The sequence below is a fragment of the Dermacentor albipictus genome, chromosome 1, assembly GCF_038994185.2.
Source record: "Dermacentor albipictus isolate Rhodes 1998 colony chromosome 1, USDA_Dalb.pri_finalv2, whole genome shotgun sequence".
Classification (NCBI taxonomy): Eukaryota; Metazoa; Arthropoda; class Arachnida; order Ixodida; family Ixodidae; genus Dermacentor; species Dermacentor albipictus.
The window spans coordinates 465,203,645-465,227,084 of NC_091821.1; the positions used below are offsets into that span (position 1 = coordinate 465,203,645).

At 48.5% G+C, this 23,440-nt stretch overlaps 1 protein-coding gene across 1 annotated transcript in view; it reads right to left on the bottom strand.

The window, feature by feature from the left end:
* The window catches only part of LOC135905642 (serine-rich adhesin for platelets-like), a 108,324-nt gene that overhangs the window by 4,363 nt on the left and 80,521 nt on the right, over positions 1-23,440 (bottom strand). The window contains exons 29-30 of the mRNA XM_070531484.1: positions 15,634-15,795; positions 6,755-6,880 (exon numbers count right to left, since the gene is read on the bottom strand). Of these exons, the coding sequence (XP_070387585.1) occupies positions 6,755-6,880; positions 15,634-15,795 (288 nt within the window). The remainder of the gene's footprint in view (positions 1-6,754; positions 6,881-15,633; positions 15,796-23,440) is intronic.

Sequence of the window (23,440 nt, forward strand, 5' to 3'; positions counted from 1 at the left end):
AGCAATGGTCCCCCGAAATCAATGTGGAGCCGTGACCAGGGTCGGTGCGGAAACGGCCATGGCATCTGTAGGACCGGCTGCGCAGCCCGTTGTTGAGCCTGGCACGTAACGCAGCTTTTCACACTGTTGGCAATGTCATTCTCTATGCCTGGCCACCAGACATGGCTCCTGGCAATAATTTTGCTTTTTTCAATACCAGGGTGACTGGCGTGAAGTACTCCAAGAACTTGGGCCTGCAGTGATGTTGGAATTACTACTCGTGACCCCCATAGTAGGCAGCCTTCATGAAGACTGAGTTCTGAGCTTCTTGTGCTTAAAGGGTTCCACTCTGGCTCAGCTGAAAGGCTCTCTCCTTTCAATACAGAATGCACAACATGACCCAGAACTGGATCGTTTCTGATGGTTCGTGCCACCACAGCAGGTGAAAGAAGTCGAGGATAGGCCTCCTCCAACATGAAAATCTCGGCAGGGGCAGGCAGTGTGGTGCTGTCGTTAGGTAGTGGAAGTCTGCTAAGAGCATCAGCAGGGCCAAGCTCTCTTCCAGGCTTGCATACAAGTGCGTACTTGTGTGCAGATAGCTTGAGAGCCCATCGGACTAACCTTGGTGATGCTTGCACAGGGACAGGCTTGTTGGCACCCAGCAGTCCGAGAAGTGGCTTGTGGTCAGTGTATGCACAAGTACTGGTGGAACCGCTCTACCCCAAACACGAGTGCCAGGGCCTCACTGTCAAGTTGACTAATTTCGTTCTGCTTTTGACAAGCTCCGTGAGGCAAAAGCAATGGGATGTTCCCGGCCATCAGCATCTTTGTGGGCCAGAACTGCACCTATGCCATAAGGTGATGCGTCACAGCTGAGGCACACAGGCGTGTCAGGGCGGAAATGTAGGAGAACTGGAGCTGAGGCCACCAGGTGTTTGCAGGCTGTGAATGCATCTTGCTGGTCCTGCCCCCACTCCCATTTCTTTCCATCACAAAGAAGAGAGTGTAGGGGAGGAAGAAGTGCAGAAAGATTAGGCAAAAAACGTCGGTAAAAACTGACAAGTCCCAAGAAACTCTGAAGTTATTTGACGTCTTTTGGCAGAGGGGCATGCAGAATGGCAGCCACCTTGTCGACGTTCGGGGAAAGGCCTCCCTTGCTGATGATGTGGCCAAGATACTCCACTTGTCGCACGAAGAAATTACACTTTTTGAGTTTCACTTTGAGGCCAGATTCTTGAAGCTTACGAAACACAGCACGAAGGTTGTTGAAATGCTCAGCATCATTAGCACCTGTGACAAGAATGTCGTCGAAATAGACGGCCACATGTGGTAGTCCTCTCAGCAAGTTCTCCATCTCACGCTGAAATATAGCAGGAGCTGACGAGACTCCAAAAGGCAAGCGGGTGTACTGAAACAACCCCTTGTGTGCCGAAATTGTGACGTACTCTCTGGAGGCCTCGTCAAGAACTACTTGCTGATACGCGTCACGCAAATCCAATTTCGTGAATTTCTCTCCCCCTGCAAGGACAGTCCACAGGTCCTCAATCCTTGGAATTGGATATTTGTCCACTGTCGCTACCGGGTTGATGGTGACACTAAAGTCTCCGCAGATTCTAATGCGCCCATCCTTTTTTACCACAGGAACAATAGGTGCAGCCCACCTGGATGTTTTCACTGGAACAAGGATGCCATCTCTTCTTAATCGTTGTATTTCTTGCGTGGCTCCATCTGTTAAGGCATATGGCAGAATGCGTGACTTGAAGAATCGAGGTGGGGCATCTGAAGGAACATGTAATAACGCTTCAGCACCTTTGTACGTACCAAGACCTTCTTCGAACACATCTGCGAAGTCCTGGACTAGGTGTTTGATGTCAGAAAGGGCATGTATATTTACTTCAACATTGGAGAGGCCGATGCCCAGGTCGCGCATCCAGTTGCGTCCCAGCAGAGTAGGTGAATTGTCCCCGGCCAGAAAAATGGGTAGATCCGCCTCCTTGCCATGAAACTTCACAAGGATGTCAGCCTTGCCTTCGACTTTTTACACTTGCGACGGCTGCACATTAACCGAAGGCAGAAGCTGTAGGAGCCGCGAATTGGCAATGACGGAGACGGTTGCCCCCGTGTCCACTTCCATGCGGAGCGGCTTGCCGCAAACGTCAACGGTGACGGTGAAAGGCGGAGGCGGTTCGGCGTAGTTAATATGCCACATGTCGCAGACTTCTGAAGGCGAAACTGCAACGGCATCTTCATCTTTTACAGTGTGCACGCGAAGGCGGTTGCTTGACTCCTGCGAACTTCATGCAGTGGGCGAAACCTGCTCGTGAGGGCTGCTGCTTCGGGCTTGGCTGTCCTTTCGTTTCGTATTGCAGACTTTCGCCAGATGACCGCGTTTGTGGCAGTAATTGCAGACGGTCTTCACATGCTTGCATTCGGATGCAAGGTGTCCACCCCCGCGGCGATATCAGGTGACGGCCTCGTAGCCTGACGAGACGCGGTGGGTCGAAAAGGTGCCGTTAGGGTTAGCTTGTGCAATCATCCCGGCGTCCCTTTTCGCTGCTTCCATTGCTAGGGCTGTCTTCACGGCATCCTGGAAAGTGAGGTCCGCTTTTTCCAGCAATCTTGTTTGAATGTCTGCGTTGTTCACACCACATACAATACGGTCGCATATCATGTCTTCTAGTTCGGCACCGAAGTTGCAATGCTCAGAGAGGCTTTTCAGCGCTGCAATAAACTTGCTGATAGATTCGCCTTCCGCGCGAACTCGGGAGTTGAAACGGAAACGCTGCACGACTGCAGACGGCTTCGGGCAATAGTAGTTTCCAAGAACCAAAAGAATCTGTTGGAGCGTTTTGTCACTCGGCTTGTCGGGTTTCACCAAATTGCGAAGCAACGCATACATCTTCTGTCCGCAACAACTGATAAATACGGACGTTTTTTTGTCTTCGGCGATATCATTCGCCGCGAAAAATGCTTCCAGTCGGTCCGCACAGCAGGGCCCGTCATTTCCTCCGACCTCGAATGGCTCGAGACTGCCGAAATTTGGCATGTTGAACGGGTGGTCGAACCGTGCGGGAACGTAGACTTACTTGAAACGCAGCAGGCGCGGCATACCTGGCGTTCACGGACGCATCGCAGCAGAAACGTTCGAAGTAGGGTTAGCGTTCGGGTAGCGTCTCAGCCATTCTAATTCCGAGAAATAGGTCACAGGATGTAACGACGCTTTCCGTAGTAGCGCCTGAAAGTCCGTAGTGTAAGTCGTTGCTGTAGTATACAAAAAGGCATTCTTCAAAAGTAGCATGGGCAGCAACTTGGACTCGTCGCGGTAGCAGCAGTACCGGTCAACAAATATGTGTCTATGCAGCGGCGAAGTCCCTGGCATCCATCACAGAAGTAGAATCCGAAGTAGCAGTATCGTGGCAGCAGTAAGGCTCGGACGTAGTGCGCGCAGCAATAGAAATTCTTTTCACCTCGTCGCCAGTTGATACAATTGAGTATGGCCCGCGAAACACAGCCACCGAAGGAACAGGCCAGCTCGCCTAGTAGTAACGAACTCGCATCTTCATTGCCAAAACCGACTACTGTGGCGCCTTATATATTGCCTGCTAGGCATGGCGCAGCAGCAGCACAAAAAAACAGGGCTGCCAAGGGTGCGCTGCATTTAAGAAACTTTTAACATTGTGTCAGAAACCTCCCTGGAACGGAGGAAACAGAAACTCGTAAGTCCGTTGGCGGTTGATGAGCGCCGTTAAGTCACCACATGGAGATGCCACATTCAACAACGCTTCCAGGAACCCACTAGAGAGGTGCCATATCTGACCACTGTCTTTCTTTTATTTGTCTTGTGAAATAGGCCAAGGTTTGACAAGCATATGTGTCGACAAGCATTCACGTTGGTCAGTCATTGGGGATGGGACCACAAAGGACTCCATGTAGAATGGCGCCTTTCTAAATCAAGGTGCAACTGCCTTGAAGGGGGCACTTATGGCACAAAGCACTAGAGAAATTTAGCAATCCTGTTTTTTTAACGCTTATCCCCCGCACAACCACCACTATTTGCTACACAACGACTACGCCTTTCTGTACTACCTGATCTGTAGCACAAACGGAGCACGAAAGACGGCAAAGCAGCCGAAGACAGGACCCTACAAACAACTGCGTATACACCGTCGTAGAACAGGAAGCAAAAAAAAAAACAAAAAACAAATAAACCACACACAAAAAATTTACATTCTAGCAAAATAAATTTAAAGGAAATGGCTTCCTTTGGATTTTTCGACCGTTTTCGTGGTAGGTGGCTGGTAGTCAGCGCTCGGGCTTCAGTTGCAAATACAAAGGCACTGCCGATTTACGGGGCGCGTTCATCACGAAACGCCGTAAGTTAATGTACTCCGCAAAAAAAAAATTCGTTGCAAACGCAGTTCACAAACCTTCGAGTTTTCGATATGGCGCTTTCGATGGTAAAACAAATCTGTTGCCAAATTTTAATGATCAACTATTGAAGAGTTCTTGCAGCTATTGCAGAGGTTGTGAGCAGGCACAATGTGGGCAAATGGATATTTAAAGCTTGACCGCAAACCTAATAAACAGGGACAAAAGAATGGACACAGACGGTGCTGGGAATATATCGATGGTACAGCAAAGGCTAGCTCATCGCTCAGCCTTGGGTGGAGAGGGTGGGCTCTCCTTCCAAGGATTCTGTTCCAGCCCGGCCGTGTAAGCACGTACAAACCGCACAACTGAGCGTATAGGCCGTCAGCGCGGCCTACATTGGAGGTCACCTGCAACGGGTGCCGGGATAAGGGCAATGTCGAGATTCCTGGTGGCTTCGTGCGCGCTTACGTGCTGGGCCCCTAGTGTTGGAGGTCGCGCCATCTGACTTTCGTAGGCGCGACGCAGTTGCAAGGTTAAATTGCGCTGCAGCACAAAACATTGGCTATCCGCTGATGGTACTTCTCATCACACCACTCGTATAACAGCGAGTGCTTGAGGTGATGTATTGAGTGAGATGTGTTCATTTGCGTGGGTGCCTGGCCCCGTGATTGTTTAGTTAGCAAGACAATTTGCTGCCATTTATGAGGTATATAGAATAGCAACCTTCGTGTAATCGGCTATTATTTTACTAGCGCTACCAAAGCTTCGACTTAGAAGCGAAAGTGCGACATTCGTTTTTTGGGAAATTTATTGTCTATCGTGCATGTCGTTGTATAAATCTAGCCTGAACAAGAACATTTCTATCTGAAACAAATGTGTATTGTCGTAACTTGCGCAGACGAAATAGAAGATGGCGAAACAGTGTGAAGACCTCACGCGTGGAAGGACCGATAATAACATTGCTGATTAGAACTTAGATTTGCGGTTAATGATTCCGTGCTGCTCAACACGATATGCACTTCTGTAGAGCAATCGGTCACGCAATTATCTCATTCTTATGTCTGCATTTTACCCGGTTTGTATTCGTCTTATTTGTACGCAACAGAACCTTACCCGGAAGGGCTAACTCACAGGAAAGATACCGCTAACGTGTTTACCTTATGAATATCGTCTGTCGTCGTGCCAGTATCTCATTGCATACACGATGACTCGCTTGAAGGGCAAATCACCGATTTCTATTTGGCACACACGCCGAGTAGGCGCGGCATATTGAAGCAGTTTACGGTGAATTTTCGGTATAATTTTTACTCGAAAGCACGATGTTTACCTCCCTATATGCATTTTGTTCGTGCATAAGCTCCTTTAGAATGTCGGTACAGGCAGCATCAAAATTGAAAAACCTAACAAAGTTAATCAAAGTCTTAACGATCCCTTAACAGTCCTCACGGTCCTGTATGGCTGTGATGCTTACATCGAAAATTAATCAGCGACTTTGGATCTTTAAGTTATTTTTTCGGATATTACCGCTTATGGTTAGATATTGAGCCATTTTGGGTGGCTTCATTCAAGAACGAAAAATATTTCTAAATTTATTCTCACTATGGGAGCTAAACAGTGGAAGGACCTGTGCACACTGCAAATTTTAGGCAGCCGAAAAAAGCAACTGCGGGAAGTGCGTGCGATCATATTGGATGAATTATGCTGCCTCTGTATAAATATGTTTCAACGATGGTATCTAAGTAGATTGGTATAAACCACTTCCCTGAAGTAAATGAAGAAGGGGACAATCGCCAGGCAGTTGGGCGTTTCCTCTTCGGCAATCTTCATTACCTCAATTTGTAAATACTTTGTATATAAACGGCACCTTCTTTTGACTTATTTGGTGCCGCGTCACACTTTGGTGGAGTTACTGGCCAGTCTGGCCACACCACGGGGCCGCAAATTGGTCGTAGCTAGGGCCTCATCACCATGGCGTAAGGCCAACATCTACTTCAATGCCACGCACATCCTCGATTGCGCTGTCGCATCCTCGAGACCCGGAACGTTCAGTCAGACTGTTGACATCGGCATCGAGGACTGGCTGACTCAGTATGAACAGGGTGAGCGCTGAAATTTACTGGGACCTGGCATTCATGTTCGTCAACGTTATCTTAATATTACGGCGAAACTGTGGCTTGAGAATTATGAGGGCCAACACGGTTGCTGCAACACCTTTAGGCAAACGCTAGTGACCTCACCTGACCCATTTTTCAACCATGCCTATGTCCCGCCTCTGCTCCCTCAGTTACGTACGCTTCTTCTTCGAGTCACGTTGACCACCCATGCTCCTGTCCCTGACAGTGATGACGTTTGTACCCGGTCGCTCTACCCGACCCCATCACAATATTTCCTTACGCTAACTTACTTTTGCGGAAAATGTGTTCTCCAATTCGAAGAACACGTCGTCTGTGAGCCGGCGAGTTCCGGCGTAACGCCTCGTCATGACTGAATGTTGAACTCCCTGTAAGTAGCCCGGATATATGGTGCAGATCTGCAAAAAGCAAACGTTCTGTGAAATTGGATGATTTTCTCTTCCTTTTGCAGCAGCCTATGTAAGGGCTGCCCTGCGGCTCTTCGATTGCTCATAGATGTGGCCAATCAGTTCCGCGGAAATGCGCAATGTGAAGAATTCATTGTGAAAATTTTAGATGCGCATCAAAATAGCAAATATCTACATAGGAGCCCGTACGGGTTTTGTCGAGCAGAAAGCATCGCAGTTGACCCAAGGATCGAACCGATAACGAGTGGTTTCCCAAGGCATCCATTCTGCCATCCGAACTAACGAAAGATCTTGTAGTTCACTCGCAGCGAGCCCTAGTAATTCAACAGCTTTTTGCAAAGGAACATAGGACTTGGGAAATCAGTTCTGCGGAAGCACGCAAGGAGGAGGAAGTTATCCTGTGTCCTGTGTTTCGAGTTCTCAATTAGCAAGCCTTCATCGGCGATCAGTTCGTCTCTTGGTTAGCTAATAGGGTGGAGCGACCACCCAAAAAGGCGTCAGTCGCGAGATGCAGCAAGGTGGAAAGTTGGGCTTGTGTGGGGATCATGACTATAGGTACAGCGCGAGGACGGCTGGAACGGGCAGCACTGTATGCTTCATTCGCCTGTCCGTCTTGACTTCCTCGCGCTGCACATATAGCAGTTAAATGCGAAGCTTTGTTTCTGGAAAGCCCATTCGGGCTACTGTCGGATAGATGTCACTTTTTTTAGCAGCGATACAACGCAGAACGATGACCAAACTAACAACGCCGGCAACGTGACAGATGCCGAATGGGAAAGGTGCAGTAGATGCCGCCGTCGCTCGAATGCATACTGAGATTTATTGTAATAAGAGAAATCTCGAGTAATAATAGTGATAGCACGCTGCTCTGTGCAAGCAGACAGAAATAGAAGCATCACTCGTAACAGTACGTGGTAAGTTAAGTTGGGTGATTCTTAATGCAAGGGTTCTTCTTTATTCTGTTTGTTCTCAATGTTTCAACTAGAAATGAGGAGACACTTGCGTATAGTATTAGTTCTACAATTTAGTTGGTTGCTAGAAGAAGCGTTTTTCTTGTTTTTTAGCCTATGACAACATTTGGAAAGCATTCGGTGCCAGTTCGAATATGTCTCTAAATTATGAAGCAAACGTGCTGCACTGCACATTGTCTACCGCAACCAGTCACAGTAAGATCTCGCAGTAAAAATAAAAGTTGTTTAATCATTTGTTTATTCAGGTACTCTCAGGGCCGTTGAATCTTACAGATGGGACCGGGTGCACCAACTACTGCCAATACAAACGCCGAGAAGACACCTGTGGTTTAGCCACATTCCTAAAGCTCTTAGGATCTGTAAAAGAGACAATGGTGGCGGGCAAGTATTTGCTGCCATTGCGCATTAGAGCAATGAAAGAGCGAAAGAGTTGGTTTGCTTAACAATCGAGGTACAAACACTTTAATACGATGTTCGAGACGCGGTGATATGAACGAAAAAAATCTGCGGTACCCGCGCACTGTGGGAATCGTTTTAAGCGAAACTTTCGTTGGTGATTGTAAAGAGCGCTCTCTCTTAGCCGCCATTTGCAAGTGTAGACAGGAAGGCACAGTCGAACACATTTTCACTGTACATACACCCCTCGGTCAACATACAGGCCTGGCGCTTCATCCCGCACATGCTAAGCATCTCAACGAAAGAATCGCGACCATGGCAGGACCGCGATGGCATGAGACGGAAGTAGCTCGATTCCTGAATGAATAGATCACTCACTGCACGTGCATAATGTTACGATGGAATGCTTTTATTTAAAGATGAATTGATGAAAAGGCGAGAAAGGCTGCCGCTCCGACACCCAGCCGCTCGAAAGGCGAACGCACTTCTTCCTCCTGGTCTTTCGTCAGTCCTGCCGCTTTAGCGTAACAATATTATAGCTTAGAACGCACAAATCCTTTATGAATGTTTGCTTTAAGAGAAGAATAGGCGACTGAAAAGTTAATCGTAGTTGCCCCTTATCCCCTCGTGCCCGCATTTATATTATAACAAATATTTATCGTGCGACTGCCAAGGGAGGTTATCGTTAAATATCAGCAGCAGTGAAAGTTTGTTTAAATTGGTAATAAATTATTGATACATATAAATGAAGCAATCTTCGCTACGCTGCCGGCCGGATGATTCTCAAATTTTCCAATTAGCAGCCTTTGAACAGCACCTGAACAGACGATATCTGCGCCTGCTGGTAAGAGGATATGGGGCGAACGTGCTAGCAACTCGCTTCAGAGTTTGTTCAACACGCCTCAGGTAGCCGCGGACGGAGCCTAATCACGAATGTTAACGGGCCTTTATAGTCCGACGTAACGCCCGCCCGCGCGCGCGCGCGCGCACGCTACGTCACGTCGGCGAAAACGACACCTCTATAGTCGGGCGCACCGGCACAGCTAACGTAACCGGCGGCTTCCAACGCGCCCCGACGGGCCCGGCGCCGATATGGCTCCGGAGCCATTCGCACGTCGAAGTCGGCGGAACTTTCGCACCACAATGCATTGCGCGCGAAGAAAAAGGCGCCAACACAACTCCGCCGACGGCTTTTGCGGACGGCGCGTGACTTGGCGAACCTTCTGCGCATGCTCCGAGGATAGCAGCCTGCGGCGCGCGCGTTGAAGTATAGAGGGGATGGCATCTCGGCTGGCGCAGCGCAACCGACGTAGCGTGACTGACTGCGAACGACGCTCGCCAGCGCGCCGATAACGTCGGACTATAAACGGGCCATTACGCCAAGGAGTAACGTGTTGCGAGCCCTACGTCGATTTCGATGGGTGGTGTATCAGGCGCGTGCATGACTGTGCGCCTGTGGATGACATGCGCGCTACGGTCAGCCCGTTATCACTCGGTCGGCTATAAAAGCAACACTTCCCAATAAACCTGCGTTCTTCTTGATCTGGCTATCTTTCTCCTGTCACGTCCTTTGCGGCACGGATACATGGCGTCAGAAGTGGCTACGACGGTCTAGCTTCGGCAGCGGTGGAGCACGAAGCATGGAACGGCTGCAGGCACCGGAGCCCCTGCGTCTGGCGGGGAACGTCTCGACATCGTGGAAGCGTTTCAAGCAAACGTTTGAGCTCTTCCAGTAAGCAACGGAAGTGAAGGACCAGCTAAAAAGTGAAGCTTTGAATACTGCACTTCTGCTGAGCATAGCGGGTGACCAGGCGCTCGATGTATTCAACAATTTCAAGTTCGAGCCGAACGAGAGCAAGGATGAAAACAAGACCTTAATACAAAAGTTCGATGCCTACTGCACAGAGGTGACCAACGAAGTGCATGGAAGATACCTGTTTCACACGAGGACCCAAGCGGAAGGAGAACCGTTCGAAAACTTTTGACGTGACTTAAAGAAACAAGCCTCGCAGTCCAACGAAGTGCATGAAAGATACCTGTTTCACACGAGGACCCAAGCGGAAGGAGAACCGTTCGAAAACTTTTGACGTGACTTAAAGAAACAAGCCTCGCAGTCCAACCTTGGAGCATCGCACGACTCACTGGAAAGAGTCCTAATTATCTTTGCTACCAACAACGCTAAGCTACGGGAGAAGATGCTTCGTGAGAAAGAGTTGACGTTATTGAAAGCGGAAAATATGTGCAAAATTGCAGAGTCAGTCGCACAACAGAATGAGGTGTAGCGCAAAGCAGACGGCTGCATCGATGCCATTTCGAGGCGCACTAACGAGAGCAAGGTTGGCGGGAAGCATTGCAGTGCAGGCGTTGTAACCGCAAGCACAGACCGAAGCAGTGCGCAGCATTTCGAAAAAAAATGGTATGCGTGCCAAGGTGTCAATCACTTTGCTATATGCTGTAGGAAGTCGACAGACGTGGGTGAAGTCAACAAACTTCAAGAGGGCGACTTTGATGTCCAAGATGTCTGCAGTAAAGGTGGAAAAACCAATGAGTGGACTGTAAAAGCTCAAGTTAATGGTCAGGGAATTTCTTTCGAGATAGACACGGGATCACAAGCCAGCCTTTTGCCGTTTTCAGTCTATCGGAAACTGCCATCATGTGAACTATAGCCGACAAGCACAGTGCTGCGGGCGTATAAAGACGATGTCATAACGCGCTTTGGGACAGTGTCGAAAATTTTGCGTGTTGGTAATGCGCACACTTCGGTGAAATTCTTCATTCTAAAACATGGTCGCCAGCCCATACTGGGACTAGAAGCCAGTGAATCCTTGGGACTGGTTCACCGTACTGTGGATGCTGTGAACGCGGCTTCTGTATATGGTCCTCTGAAAGATTTCAGATATGTCTTCGAGGAGCTTGGTTGCCTGAAGCAGCCCTATCACATGGTCCTGAAACCTGGAGCAGTACCGGTTGTCCAGCCAGCTCGTAGTGTTCCTTCGGCCCTGGAGGAGCCTCTCAAAAATGAACTGGAAAGAATGGTGCAGGCTGAAATCGTCGTAAAAGAACAGGAGCCTACTGACTGGGTAAGCCCCGTGGTACTTATGAAGAAAAAAGATGGCAGTCTACGAGTGTGTTTGGATCCTAAGAATATCAATCAGCAGGTGAAAAGGCAGCATTTTCTCCTCCCTAAGCGTGAAAACTTGGAAGCTAAGTTAGTGGGCGCCACGTAGTTCAGCTGCTGGGATGCTAACTCTGGCTGCCACCAGATGGCTTTGGATGAGCAAACCTCGAAGATATGTACTTTCTCGTCTCCTTTTGGAAGATACCGATTTTTGCGTGTGCCGTTTGGAATATCGTCTGCACCAGAAGTGTTTCAACAAACAATGAATTAAGTTCTAGACGGGCTACCAGGCGTACTAGTACACATGGATGACATTTTCTTGTGGGGTTCAACGCGGCGAAAGCACGACGAGCGCCTAGTAGCTGTCCTGAAAGCATCCGAAAAAGCTTGCTTAACTTTCAATGCACAAAAGTGCAAGTTCGGCGTCACAGAAATCAAGGTTCTTCGTGACATAATCTCAAATGGTATATTACCGAACCCACCGCTCGTTAAAAGCATGATTGAAATGCCGTAACCAACAAGCAAGCCCGATGTTCAACGCATGCTGGAAGTGTTAAACTACTTCGGAAATTTGTGCCGCGTCTGTCTGAACGAACAGTGTTGTTGAGAGATCTTATCAAGTCTCGCTCAGATTTTCAGTGGACTGAAAACCATGCTAGGGAGTGGAAGAGCGTAACAAAAGATTTGGCCACAGCTCCCGTGCTTGTTATTTTTGATGCTCAAAAGGAAAGCAAGATTTCGTGCGACGCTTCACGGGACGGTGTAGGAGCAGCTCTGCTGCAACGTCACAGCGATGACTGGTGACCCGTAGCCTATGCATCACGCGTTCCCACACAGGCAGAGCAGAAATACGCTCAGCTTGAAAAGGAGACCCTTGGCATTTGTTTCGGATGCGAAAAATTCCATCAATTCCTCTACGGGTGAAAGCTACTCATAGAAACTGACCACAAGCCACTCGTGTCGATAGCGGAAAAAGCATTTAATGACATGCCACCCCGATTGCAAAGGTTTTTTTCTTCGTCTGTTTAGGTATGACTTTCTGTTACGCTACATTACGGGAAAGAACCGAGTTCTGGCTGATTTTATCGCGATCCACGGCTGATGACTGCAGCAGACAAGACAGAAACATGAACGACCTGGAAATTCACGCAGTGAAGTCCCTAGGTTACATGGTGACGCCAACGACGGAGTGCGAATTGCGGACAGAAACTGCGCGTGACAGCTACCTACAGGTAGTGGTGGAACGTTTGCCAAGAAGCCAACCCGTTGAGGGTGAACTCAAGCCTTTTGCGCAAGAACTATCTGTGGTGAATGGGGTACTATTTAAAGACTCCAAAGTAATCGTACCCCAGAGCATGCGAAAGAAGATATTGTCCAGAATTCATGCGGGACATCTTGAGGTTCAAAAGTGCAAACAGAGGGCACGCCGCCTTGTTTTTTGGCCAGGTCTTAACAGTGAAATTGTAGCGCTACATGCAAGCTGTTCAACCTGTAAGAAATATGCTTATGCGCAAGTAAAAGAACCTCTGCTGATGCGGTCAGTTCCCAGATGTCCGGGGTACAGGGTTGGAGTGGATATATTTTTCTTTGCTGGAGACTCCTACCTTGTCGCTTATGATGCCTTCTCGAACATTCCAGAGGTCCAACAACTCCAGGACACTATCTCAAGGACTGCGATAGCTGCACTAAGCGCTATCTTCGCAAGATATGGCGTCCCGTTAGAAGTTTGCACGGACAATGGTCCTCAGTTCCCGAGTTATGACTTCGCTATGTTTCACGAAACTATGATTTTTCACACGTAACTTCTAGTCCTCATTAACCGCAGTCAAATGGGCTTGCAGAAAAAGGTGTACAGATTGTCAAACGCATCTTGAAAAAAACCCAGGAGTCCAGGGACGACTTCTGCCAAGGACTACTGCCTTATCGCTTAGCTCCACTTGAGGACAGGCGATCCCCTGGTGAACTGGTGCAAGGGAGGCGCCTGCGAGCCAATCTTCCCGACTTCCATGAAGTACCCTGCACCGAGGTGAAAGAGCACTGCCAGCACGCACAAGGCAAACCATTGCTGAGGCTTTCTCGAGGGGACGTAGTACGGCTGCGAGGAACGAGAACGTGGTCCCGGAAAGCGGGGGTAAGAGGCAGGCAAGCTGCAAGGTCCTACCAGCTGGTAACTGAAGATGGGCAAGTTCTGCGGCGCAACCGCAAACACCTCATACGAGCGGATGAGCCGTATGCTGAGACAAGCAGTGAAGACGGGGACGAATCAACCGAAGCGAGCACGCCTGTCGACAACCCTCCGGTACCTGCAATGCATTCTTCGGCCGGATCAACATCGCAGGCCTCGGAATCATCACGAACGACTGGTGGGGCACAACAGTGCACACCCAACACAGAAGGAAGGCTAACATTGGATTCTGTGCAGACCCCAGCTCCGAGAAGATCGTCCCGGAACACTAGACCCACACAGCGCCTTCGCTATGACGAGGCATTTAATCAAATTGCTTAACTAATGTCAAGAGTCTGTTTTGTTCGTTCACACGAAAGGATGTATCAGGCGCGTGCATGACTGTGCGCCTGTTCCTCACAAGCGCGCTACGGTCGGCCCTTTATCACTCGGTCGGCTATAAAAGCAAAACTTCCCAATAAACCTGCGTTCTTCTTGTTCTGGCTATCTTGCTGTTGTCACGTCCTTCGCGGCACGGATACAGGTGGTAGCGGTGGCTTCTTATTTATTTTTCACTTTGGTATCACAAACGTCTACCTGAATTGTCGAGACTTTCGTATTTCGCAAACGTTGGCCGAAAGTTGGCAATGAATTCGCATAACATTGCAGTTCTTAGGATGAAGAAAGGTTCGCTCGTCCAGGTATATGTTGAACTCTACTCAACCTCACCTAGACATGCTTGGTCAGTTCCGTGCTGCCAATATTACCTTGTTAAATTGATGTGGAATAGGGCACTAGTGATGTCTAGAATATTGCGCATAAGCGACACGAGTCAATGCATGTTTTATTGCCATAGCAATTACCTAGACACCCCAGGTGCATTTCCGACATCGGCGTCGGTGTCGACGTGGTGTTCCGTGTAACGGCCAAGTGCGATAACATCGAGGCTGCGCGCCATATGCTTTGGGCGTGAGTGAAAAACATGCAAGGCTGAGCCGAGGAAAACGACGGATTGATCTCGCGTGCTCAAGGGAGAAGGGCTAGAAAGAAGGGAGCCTTCTTCCATTGCGCGCAATGCAGCAGGGAAGCTTTCTACTATGGCGGCAGCTGCGTATGGCGCGGCTGAGCGCAGGCCCCAACTCGAAAGCGGTATGCGATGGGTAAGGAGTCTAGGCGCGCCGATGGCTGATGACTTGGTGTGCGCAGTGTTCTCGCCGGTTAGTTCTCGTTGAAGCGAAACGCAGCACGAAAGGCAATTCGCTCGCCGCTTCTGCAGATCTTCCTCACGCCAGCGTTCTGACAATGGGTGTCCGTGGTGATCGAGCGAGATGTGTTCGTGTTTGCGTGTGCGCGCGTGACACCATGCATGGTAACTTAATTAGTAAGCGAATGTTTACACGTTCACATGGCCGATAAAGATACTGTCCTTACTTCGTAGAGTTGTCTAATAATTTCCTATCGCAATTGTTGCTCTGCCTCTGGGCTAAACTGTGCATTTTTTTTACTTGCACATACAACAGGCGCAACAGTGCAATCCTCAGTGATTGTTTAGGCATCGCAGATCAACAGAAATGCGGCTTAGTCATATTTTACCCTTACACCACAAGCACACTAATACCAAGCAGTGGCGGAAGTCTCCTTATTGCCCTTGTATGTGCGATCGAGTGAGCTGGCTTCCGATCAAAGTAGCAACCACCGGCATGCGGAATACAACATATGAAAACGTTTAGCTTGCTTTTCAACTCGAAGTTTTTTTTCTATACAGAGGCGAAAGCAGCCGTATATTGAACATATTAACAGTAATTAGAAAACATGAAAAAGTAGCAAGGAAAAGCAAAGTTCACTATTCACGCTTATCAGAACTAAAGCGATATTTATAACGCTTTAAAAGCCAAATAAATATAATGCAGAAGCAAGCAAAATGGAAAGTGACGTCATCTTAGTCTTCCATATTGAACAGCTCCGAGTCTACCACGAATTAGTGTCTTGCTGCTGATCAGTCAAACATACCTACTATTCCACCCCACCCGAAGCAGGTCTCGAAATGGGACTTATGTGAAGCGAGATAACGCACAGCCGTGGAAAGCACACTCACGTGCGTAACGTTTAGAGGTATTTCGGTGCAAGTGCTCTTGGTCACGTAGTTCACCACGGTATTCTTGGGGCACTTCCTTGCCATCAAGGTCATGGATAATGCCAAAGAGTTGCCAAGTTGTGCTGTGAAGGTTCGTGCCAAGTCCGTGCCGATGATAGAGCTCTGGAAGGCAAAATGTGGAGATAAACGTTCGACAAGAGACAAGAGATTCGACAAGAGACAAGAGATTAAAATATTGCGCACAGGTACAGGGCGAAATGCGAACGCAGTTCCTTTTACTAACGCCGGAAGACCACGCGTGGCTTTACCCGGGGCGAACCAAGGAAAAGCAAAACTCAGGCGAAGAGTAATAGAAAAATGGTCTTTTAAAGCGGCCTTCAAACACTTTTTATCGCAGTCGAGAGCTGCATTTGAAGGTAAAACAGGCACTTTCAGAAGTAATTTGCAGCAAAGCGTACTTCAGTGCGTTCAACAAAAGCAAAGCTATTGGCAGTCAGAGGTTCTATTTGAACCCCGTCATGGTGATCCCGCTCCTTCTTCAATGCTTTGCGCTGCGAAGGCTACGGCGGAGCGGGCTGTGTCTACTAAACGTCACCGTAACGGGCTGTTCAAATTTGATTTTGAATGTTCGCGTAGACGCCACTATTTCAAATTTGGGCGCCTAGGATGCGCCAAACGTCAAATATCCCGTGTTCCTGCCTATTTAACGCGTTGGAACTAGTACGCAGCAATTGATGGGCAACACTCTGATGCTCTGCCGGTGACCCCTGGTGTTCCTCGAGGTATAGTGTGCTTGGCCCACTACTTTCCCTTATATTTTGTAGCGACATAGTTGGCGTAGTGGGTGCTCCTAGAAATGTTCGCGTGTTTGTCGACAATTCTATCATGTTTAACGACATTAAAACTATTAATGATCAACTAGCACTTAATTAAGCCTTGAACAATGTTCTTGAGTACAGCAACAAATGGTGGATGAAACTCAACTCTGATAAATCTGTGCTCCTATAGTGTAACTAACAAAATACACCACTGAAGTTTTCTGACTCCTTTATCCTAGACCCCATGAGGGAAGTCAACGGATACAAGTATCTCGGAATTAGAATTATTACCAATCTAATCTGGAATTACTGTATTCATCATCATCAGCAGCAGCAACAGCAGCCTGTTTACGCCCACTGCAGGGCAAAGGCCTCACTCCCATACTTCTCCAACTACCCCGGTCATGTGCTAATTGTGTCCATGTTGTCCCTGCACACTTCTTAATCTCATCCGCCCACCTTACTTTCTGCCACCCCTTGCTACGCTTCCCTTCCCTTAGAATCCAGTCCGTAACCCTTAATGACAATCGGTTGTCTTCCGTCCTCTTTGCTGTTTACCGTTTCTATCGACATGACCGCGATGTGCGGTGTGGTGGCGGTGTACTTATCGGTGTTCGTGATTCGATTACCGCTGCTGCAATTGAGCTTGCCTCACCGTTAGAGCTAGTGTGCACGCGCGTAGGCTTCGAACGCAAAACTTTTTATCATTTGCGTCGTTTACAGGCCCCCTTCCTCACCTAACACATTTTGTTCAGACCTTCACGATGCCTTAAATAGTCTAATTTTACGGTTCCCTTCCACGCCACTAATACTCCTTGGGGACTTTAACTTTCCTGGCATTAACTGGCATACTGATCCCCCTTCAACCCAAGAGTGCTGTTCTGAATATTCCGAATTGACCAGCCTTTGCCATGCTTTTAACCTGCACCAGTTTGTTCTGAAGCCTACTCGCTGTTCTGCACACTCGGCTAATATCCTAGATATAATCCTTACTACATCCCCGGAATTTTTTTTCGCCCCTAACTTATCTACCGGGTATTAGCGACCATTGTATAATCCAGTGTAATTTGCAGTTAACCATGCCATCTGTTACCTCGTCGAAAGTTATACGTGATTACAAAAATGCTGATTTTGCCGCAATTATTAACGAACTAGAAACTTTCCTCACTGACTACATTCCAAGTTTCCACACTCGATCGGTTGAAGAAAACTGGCCAACATTCAAAGAAAAAGCCAACTCCTTAATTAACCGGTACATCCCGCAAAAACGTATTTATTCTAATTCTCGCGCACCCTGGTTCAACTCGCGTCTTAAACGTTTACTACACAAAAAGAAAAGGCTTTTCCGACGAGCAAAATTAACTGGCAATCATGATCGTTGGAATGCTTACACTATAGCACTGAGCGACTACAAGAATGCTGTAGCAGAGTCCAAAACAACATTTTATGAGCACACGTTGCCTTCTTTTTTGAAAGACAACCCACAGAAATTGTGGAGTGTGGTCAACGGTAAAGAATCCAGTGCCATTGAACTGTGTGATCCTAAGAATGAACCAGTCGATCGGAGTGTCTGTGTTGAAGTATTGAATGACGCGTTCATATCTGTATTTTCGGCTTCTGTGCTGTGCGCAAGCGCTGTTTTTTCTGATGTGCATTATTTTCTAATGCTCCCCATTACCATTGACCTTGATGACGTTGTGAAGTTGGTACAGACCTCAAAAGTTTCTGCATGCAGTGGAGTAGATGGTATCAACACGAAATTTCATAAGGGAACTATTACTTATTCATCTATAATTCTTAGCGAAATCTTTGCTCAGTCACTTCAAACTACCATTCTTCCGAATGATTGGAAGGCAGGGATGGTGATTTCCGTACATAAGTCTGGCAGTCGGTACTCCCCACTTAATTACAGACCTATATCCCTAACTAGCGTTCCCTACAAATAATTGGAGCACATAGTTTACTCACACCTAGTTTCATTTCTCGAGTCAAACTTATTGTTCACCCCCTACCAACACGGATTTAGAAAACACTATTCCTGCGAAACACAGCTTTTGTCATTCACTAATGATTTATTCCAGGCGATGGATGCTAACTTTATTATTGACTGCATTTTTTTAGACTTCGCCAAAGCATTCGATACTGTTTCACACGAATTACTTTTAACTAAATTAAGTAACCTCAACATTGATCCTAACGTGCTTGCTTGGATCAAGTGTTTCTTGTCTAACCGTTCCCAATTCGTTTATGCTAACGAATACTTCTCTTCCACTGGTCGAGTAACCTCCGGTGTACCGCAAGGCTCGGTTCTAGGACTATTATTATTTTTAATGTATATTCATGACCTCCCCGACCACATTAAATCATCAAATAAGTTATTCGCCGATGACTGTGTTCTCTATCGTGTCATTTCTAACCCTGGCGACTGCGATACTCTTCAATCAGACATTGGCATAGTAACGCCATGGTGTGCTAGATCCCAAATGAAGCTCAATTCTAATAAATGTAAGGCGATGCGTGTGTCCCGTGTTGTAAGAAATACCACCCTTCCTATGTACAATATTAACAACATACCTGTAGAAAGTGTATCATCATATAAATATCTCGGTATCTACATTACACACAATCTTACATGGAACATTCATATAAATTACATTTACGGTAACGCTAATCGCATGCTTGGGTTTTTACGGCGTAATTTTTCATCGGCAACTGCAGCTGTCAAGTTATTTCTGTACAAATCTTTAGTGAGGCCTAAACTTGAATATGCATGCTCCATTTTCGACCCTTCTACTCTAAAGCTAAAAAACACCATCGAATCCATTCAAAACCGAGCTGCTCGTTTTATTCTTTCGAATTATTCTCGTCATGCAAGTGTCTCGTCAATGAAACTAACCCTTGACTTGCCTAACCTAGAGTTACGTCGTAAATACTTTCGCCTATGCCTTTTTCACAAGATTTATTACTCTAACGAAACACTTAAGGGTGAACTAATCTCCCCGCCATCATACATATCGTCACGCACGGATGATCGTTTTAAGGTTGAAGTTCCAACTTGTTGCACCAATGTTTATTTTGATTCCTTTATACCAAGAACGACGAATGACTGGAACCGCCTCCCTGCCTCCATCACTGCCATTTCTGACGCCACCAACTTCAAGAATATTGTTAATGAATTTGTTTGCAGTAATCACCACTCCTCTCTGTAATGCCTCCGGGCCTTGAGAGTATGACAATAAATAAATAAATAAATAAATAAATTGTAATGAAGCAGACGCGCCCCTGTGTATGTGCCGTCTGAAGAGGAAGACGAAGGGCCGTGCCGTGATCTCGAGCGACCCCGTGATTCGGACAGCCCTTGCAGTGCCTTGTTTTGCCTAGCGTTCCACAACGTCGTGAACGAGAATAAACCTCATCGCATTTGGTGGAGGTTCCTGAGATCCTTCGCCTCGTCCTGGAGCTCCGCACTCGAACCCTGCCAACACGATCGCCTTGCACTATGCCTGATCCCGCCACCTCGTTGCCCGCCCCACCGGCTGCCACTGTCATCTGCGCCGGCGTCCCTCGTCAGCACGACCCACCCATTTTCAGTGGGACCGCCGAACACGACGTGGAAGACTGGCTCTCATCGTACGAACGTGTAAGTGCCCATAACCGATGGGATGACCAGTCTAAGCTGACCAACGTGCCGTTCTACCTCGCCGACGTAGCCAAACTTTGGTTCTTCAACCACGAATCAGACTTTACAAGCTGGTCCGCCTTTAAGACTCTGTTTGCAGAAGTGTTTGATCGCCCAGCTGTGCGTACGCTACGCGCTGAACAGCGTCTACGCCAGCGCGCACAGCAGCCTGGAGAAACATTCCCCAGCTACATCGAGGATGTTCTCGATTTGTGCAAGCGGGTCAATCCCAGCATGTCAGAGGATGACAAGATCAAACACATCCTCAAGGGCATCGAGGACAGCGCATTCCAGATGTTGCTGGCCAAAGGCCCAACTAGCGTATCCCGCCTCAATCGCACTCATCACCGACCCTACTAACTTCAAAACCGCCGTTCAGAATGCCTTTTGTTAATATCTTTTGTAAATTTTTTGTTAATACTTGTTTGTATTTTTTATTTTTATTTTTTACTGCATTACTTCTTGTTTTGACTCCACTCCTTTCTGTAACGCCTTCGGGCCTTGAAAGTACGTGAAATAAATAAATAAATAAATAAACCTCTGCCAGAGCTTTGACGAGCTGCGCCGCCAACGTTCTATCGCCCGCCAGAACATCCAGCACGCCGATTCCGTCTCCAGCATCGCGGTTTCTACCGAATTCACCAACTCGACCCTCTCGCAGCATATCAAAGATTTTATCCGTGAAGAGGTGGCCAGGCAGCTCTCGCTGCTGCCTCACAGTGACGCACCTACGGCAGCTTTGCCTCCAACGCTGCAGGAAGCCATCCGAAATCACATATCTGAAGCGCTTCCTGCAGCTCCTACAACCCCCCCACCCAACCCTATGAGTGTGCCGCTGGCCCATACCAACTTTGCCAACCACCCTACGTCGCTGCCGCTCAGTTATGCAGCCGTGGTTGCACGGCCACCTGCGCAGACCGCTTCCTTTCCATCGCCCATGAATCCGGCTTCATTTCAAGTTGCCCGACCGTCACCACACTTTTTTCGTCCCACCGAGACGTGGCGCACTCAAGACGACCGGCCTATCTGCTTCGCCTGCGGCATTGCTGGCCATGTGGCACGCTTCTGTCGCCGCCGCGCCTCAACTGCGTGTACCAGCTTTGACAGGCCCCGCTACGCACCACAATACGCCGCCACGCCTCCATTATCACCGCGACGTCTCGACACTGATCGCCGGTTGGAAACTCGGCGTTCCCCTTCCCCTCGTCGGCGTTCGATTTCGCCCCTGCGTCGTCGAGTTCCCACTGAAGAGGGAAACTGACTGCTGCAGTTCCTGAGGCAAGAACTGCAAATACGTCGATTTTCTCAAGACCTCAATCTTCGCCGCAAAATGTAATTACCGTTTTTGTAGAGGGAGTACCAGCAGTGGCACTAGTCGATACCGGAGCAGCCGTTTCCGTCATTCACGAGGGCCTTTGCCGCAAGCTACGAAAAGTGACTACAGCTCGCTCTGGCCTGGTGCTCGCCACTGCCAGCGCGCAGCGAATCCACCCTTCAGCTGTATGCACGGCCCGTGTCGTCATCAACGACGTTCTGTACATAATCGAGTGTTTCGTGCTACCATCGTGCTCTCACGACCTCATCATTGGTTGGGATTTCCTGTCACGTCATCATGCTGTCATTGACTGTTCGCGTGCAGAAGTGTCGCTTTTACCACTATGTGAATCACTGCCGACCAGCTCTCCTCACTTTGCCGACAAACTCACTGTTGATGCCGACACAACCGTACCTCCTGAGTCGTCGATGGCTGTTGTCTTGTCGTCTGATTCCGCATCTGACGCCACCGTAGTGTTCACGCCGTCCGATGTGTTTGCTCAAGGCAAGGGCATTGTTCTTCCGTTTGCCGTGCTTACTGTAACCTCTGGCTCAACTGTGATGCTGGTCACCAACTACTACCAGTACCCGATCAGCCTACTGCGTGGAGAGACGGTAGGATACTTTCAAGCGGTCGACTACGTCGACGACTTCGATGTTCCTGCCGCCTCCCTCCATCACCTTGACGCCATCGCTTCGGTCTCCGGCTCATCACCTTCAGTGGGTTTTGACAAAGCCATCGACCCTGCAATTTCCCCATCTCATCGCCGCCAACTTCTCGCTCTCCTTCACAAGTTTGTCTCTTCTTTCGACTGTCATCAGACGTCACTGGGCCGTGCCACCGGTGTTTCTCACATCATCGACACTGGTTCCCGCTCCCCCTTGCGACAGCGCCCGTATCGTGTCTCTGCCGAAGAGCGCCGAATCATCACGGAGCACGTGGACGACATGCTCCAACGTAAAGTCATCCGTCCCTCTCAAAGTCCTTGGTCTTCACCTGTCGTATTGGTGAGGAAAAAAGATGGCTCCATTCGCTTTTGTGTCGACTACAGACGCCTAAACAAGATAACGAGGAAAGACGTTTATCCTCTGCCTCGAATCGATGACGCTCTCGACTGTTTACAAGGCGCAGAATACTTCAGTTCCTTGGATCTGCGCTCCGGGTACTGGCAAGTTCCCATGGCCAAGCCTGACCGTCCGAAAACCGCATTCGTTACACCCGATGGCCTCTACGAATTTAACGTCATGCCCTTCGGGTTGTGCAACGCGCCTGCTACTTTTGAGCGTATGATCGACACCATCCTTCGTGGCCACAAATGGAAGACCTGTTTATGTTACCTCGACGACATCGTCGTCTTCTCAACCGATTTTCCGACGCACCTCGCTCGCCTGCATGACATTCTGACCTGTCTCGCCTCTGCCGGTCTACAGCTTAACCTCAAAAAGTGCCGCTTTGCTGCAAGCAAGCTAACCTTATTGGGTCACGTTATCTCAAAAGACGGCGTCCTCCCGGATCCAGACAAGCTCCGCGCTGTTGCAGAGTTCCCAAGGCCCACGTCTATCAAAACCCTCCGAAGTTTTATTGGCTTATGTTCTTATTTTCGTCGCTTCGTACGCAATTTCGCATCCATCATGGCGCCTTTGACAAGTTTACTTTCCGCCAGTAACGGCATAGCAGCATGGTCACCTGAATGTGATGCAGCATTTCAGCAATTGCGCCACTTGTTGACCACACCACCGATTCTTCGCCACTACGACCCTGATGCTCCCACGGAAGTCCATACTGACGCCAGCGGAGTTGGCCTTCGCGCGGTCTTAGCGCAACGGCAAGCTGGCTATGATGAATACGTTGTCGCTTATGCGAGCCGTACTCTAAAGAAAGCAGAATTAAATTACTCCGTCACAGAAAAGGAGTGTCTAGCGATCATCTGGGCATTAAGCAAGTTTCGCCCATACCTTTACGGCCGTTCTTTCGCCGTTGTTACTGACCACCATG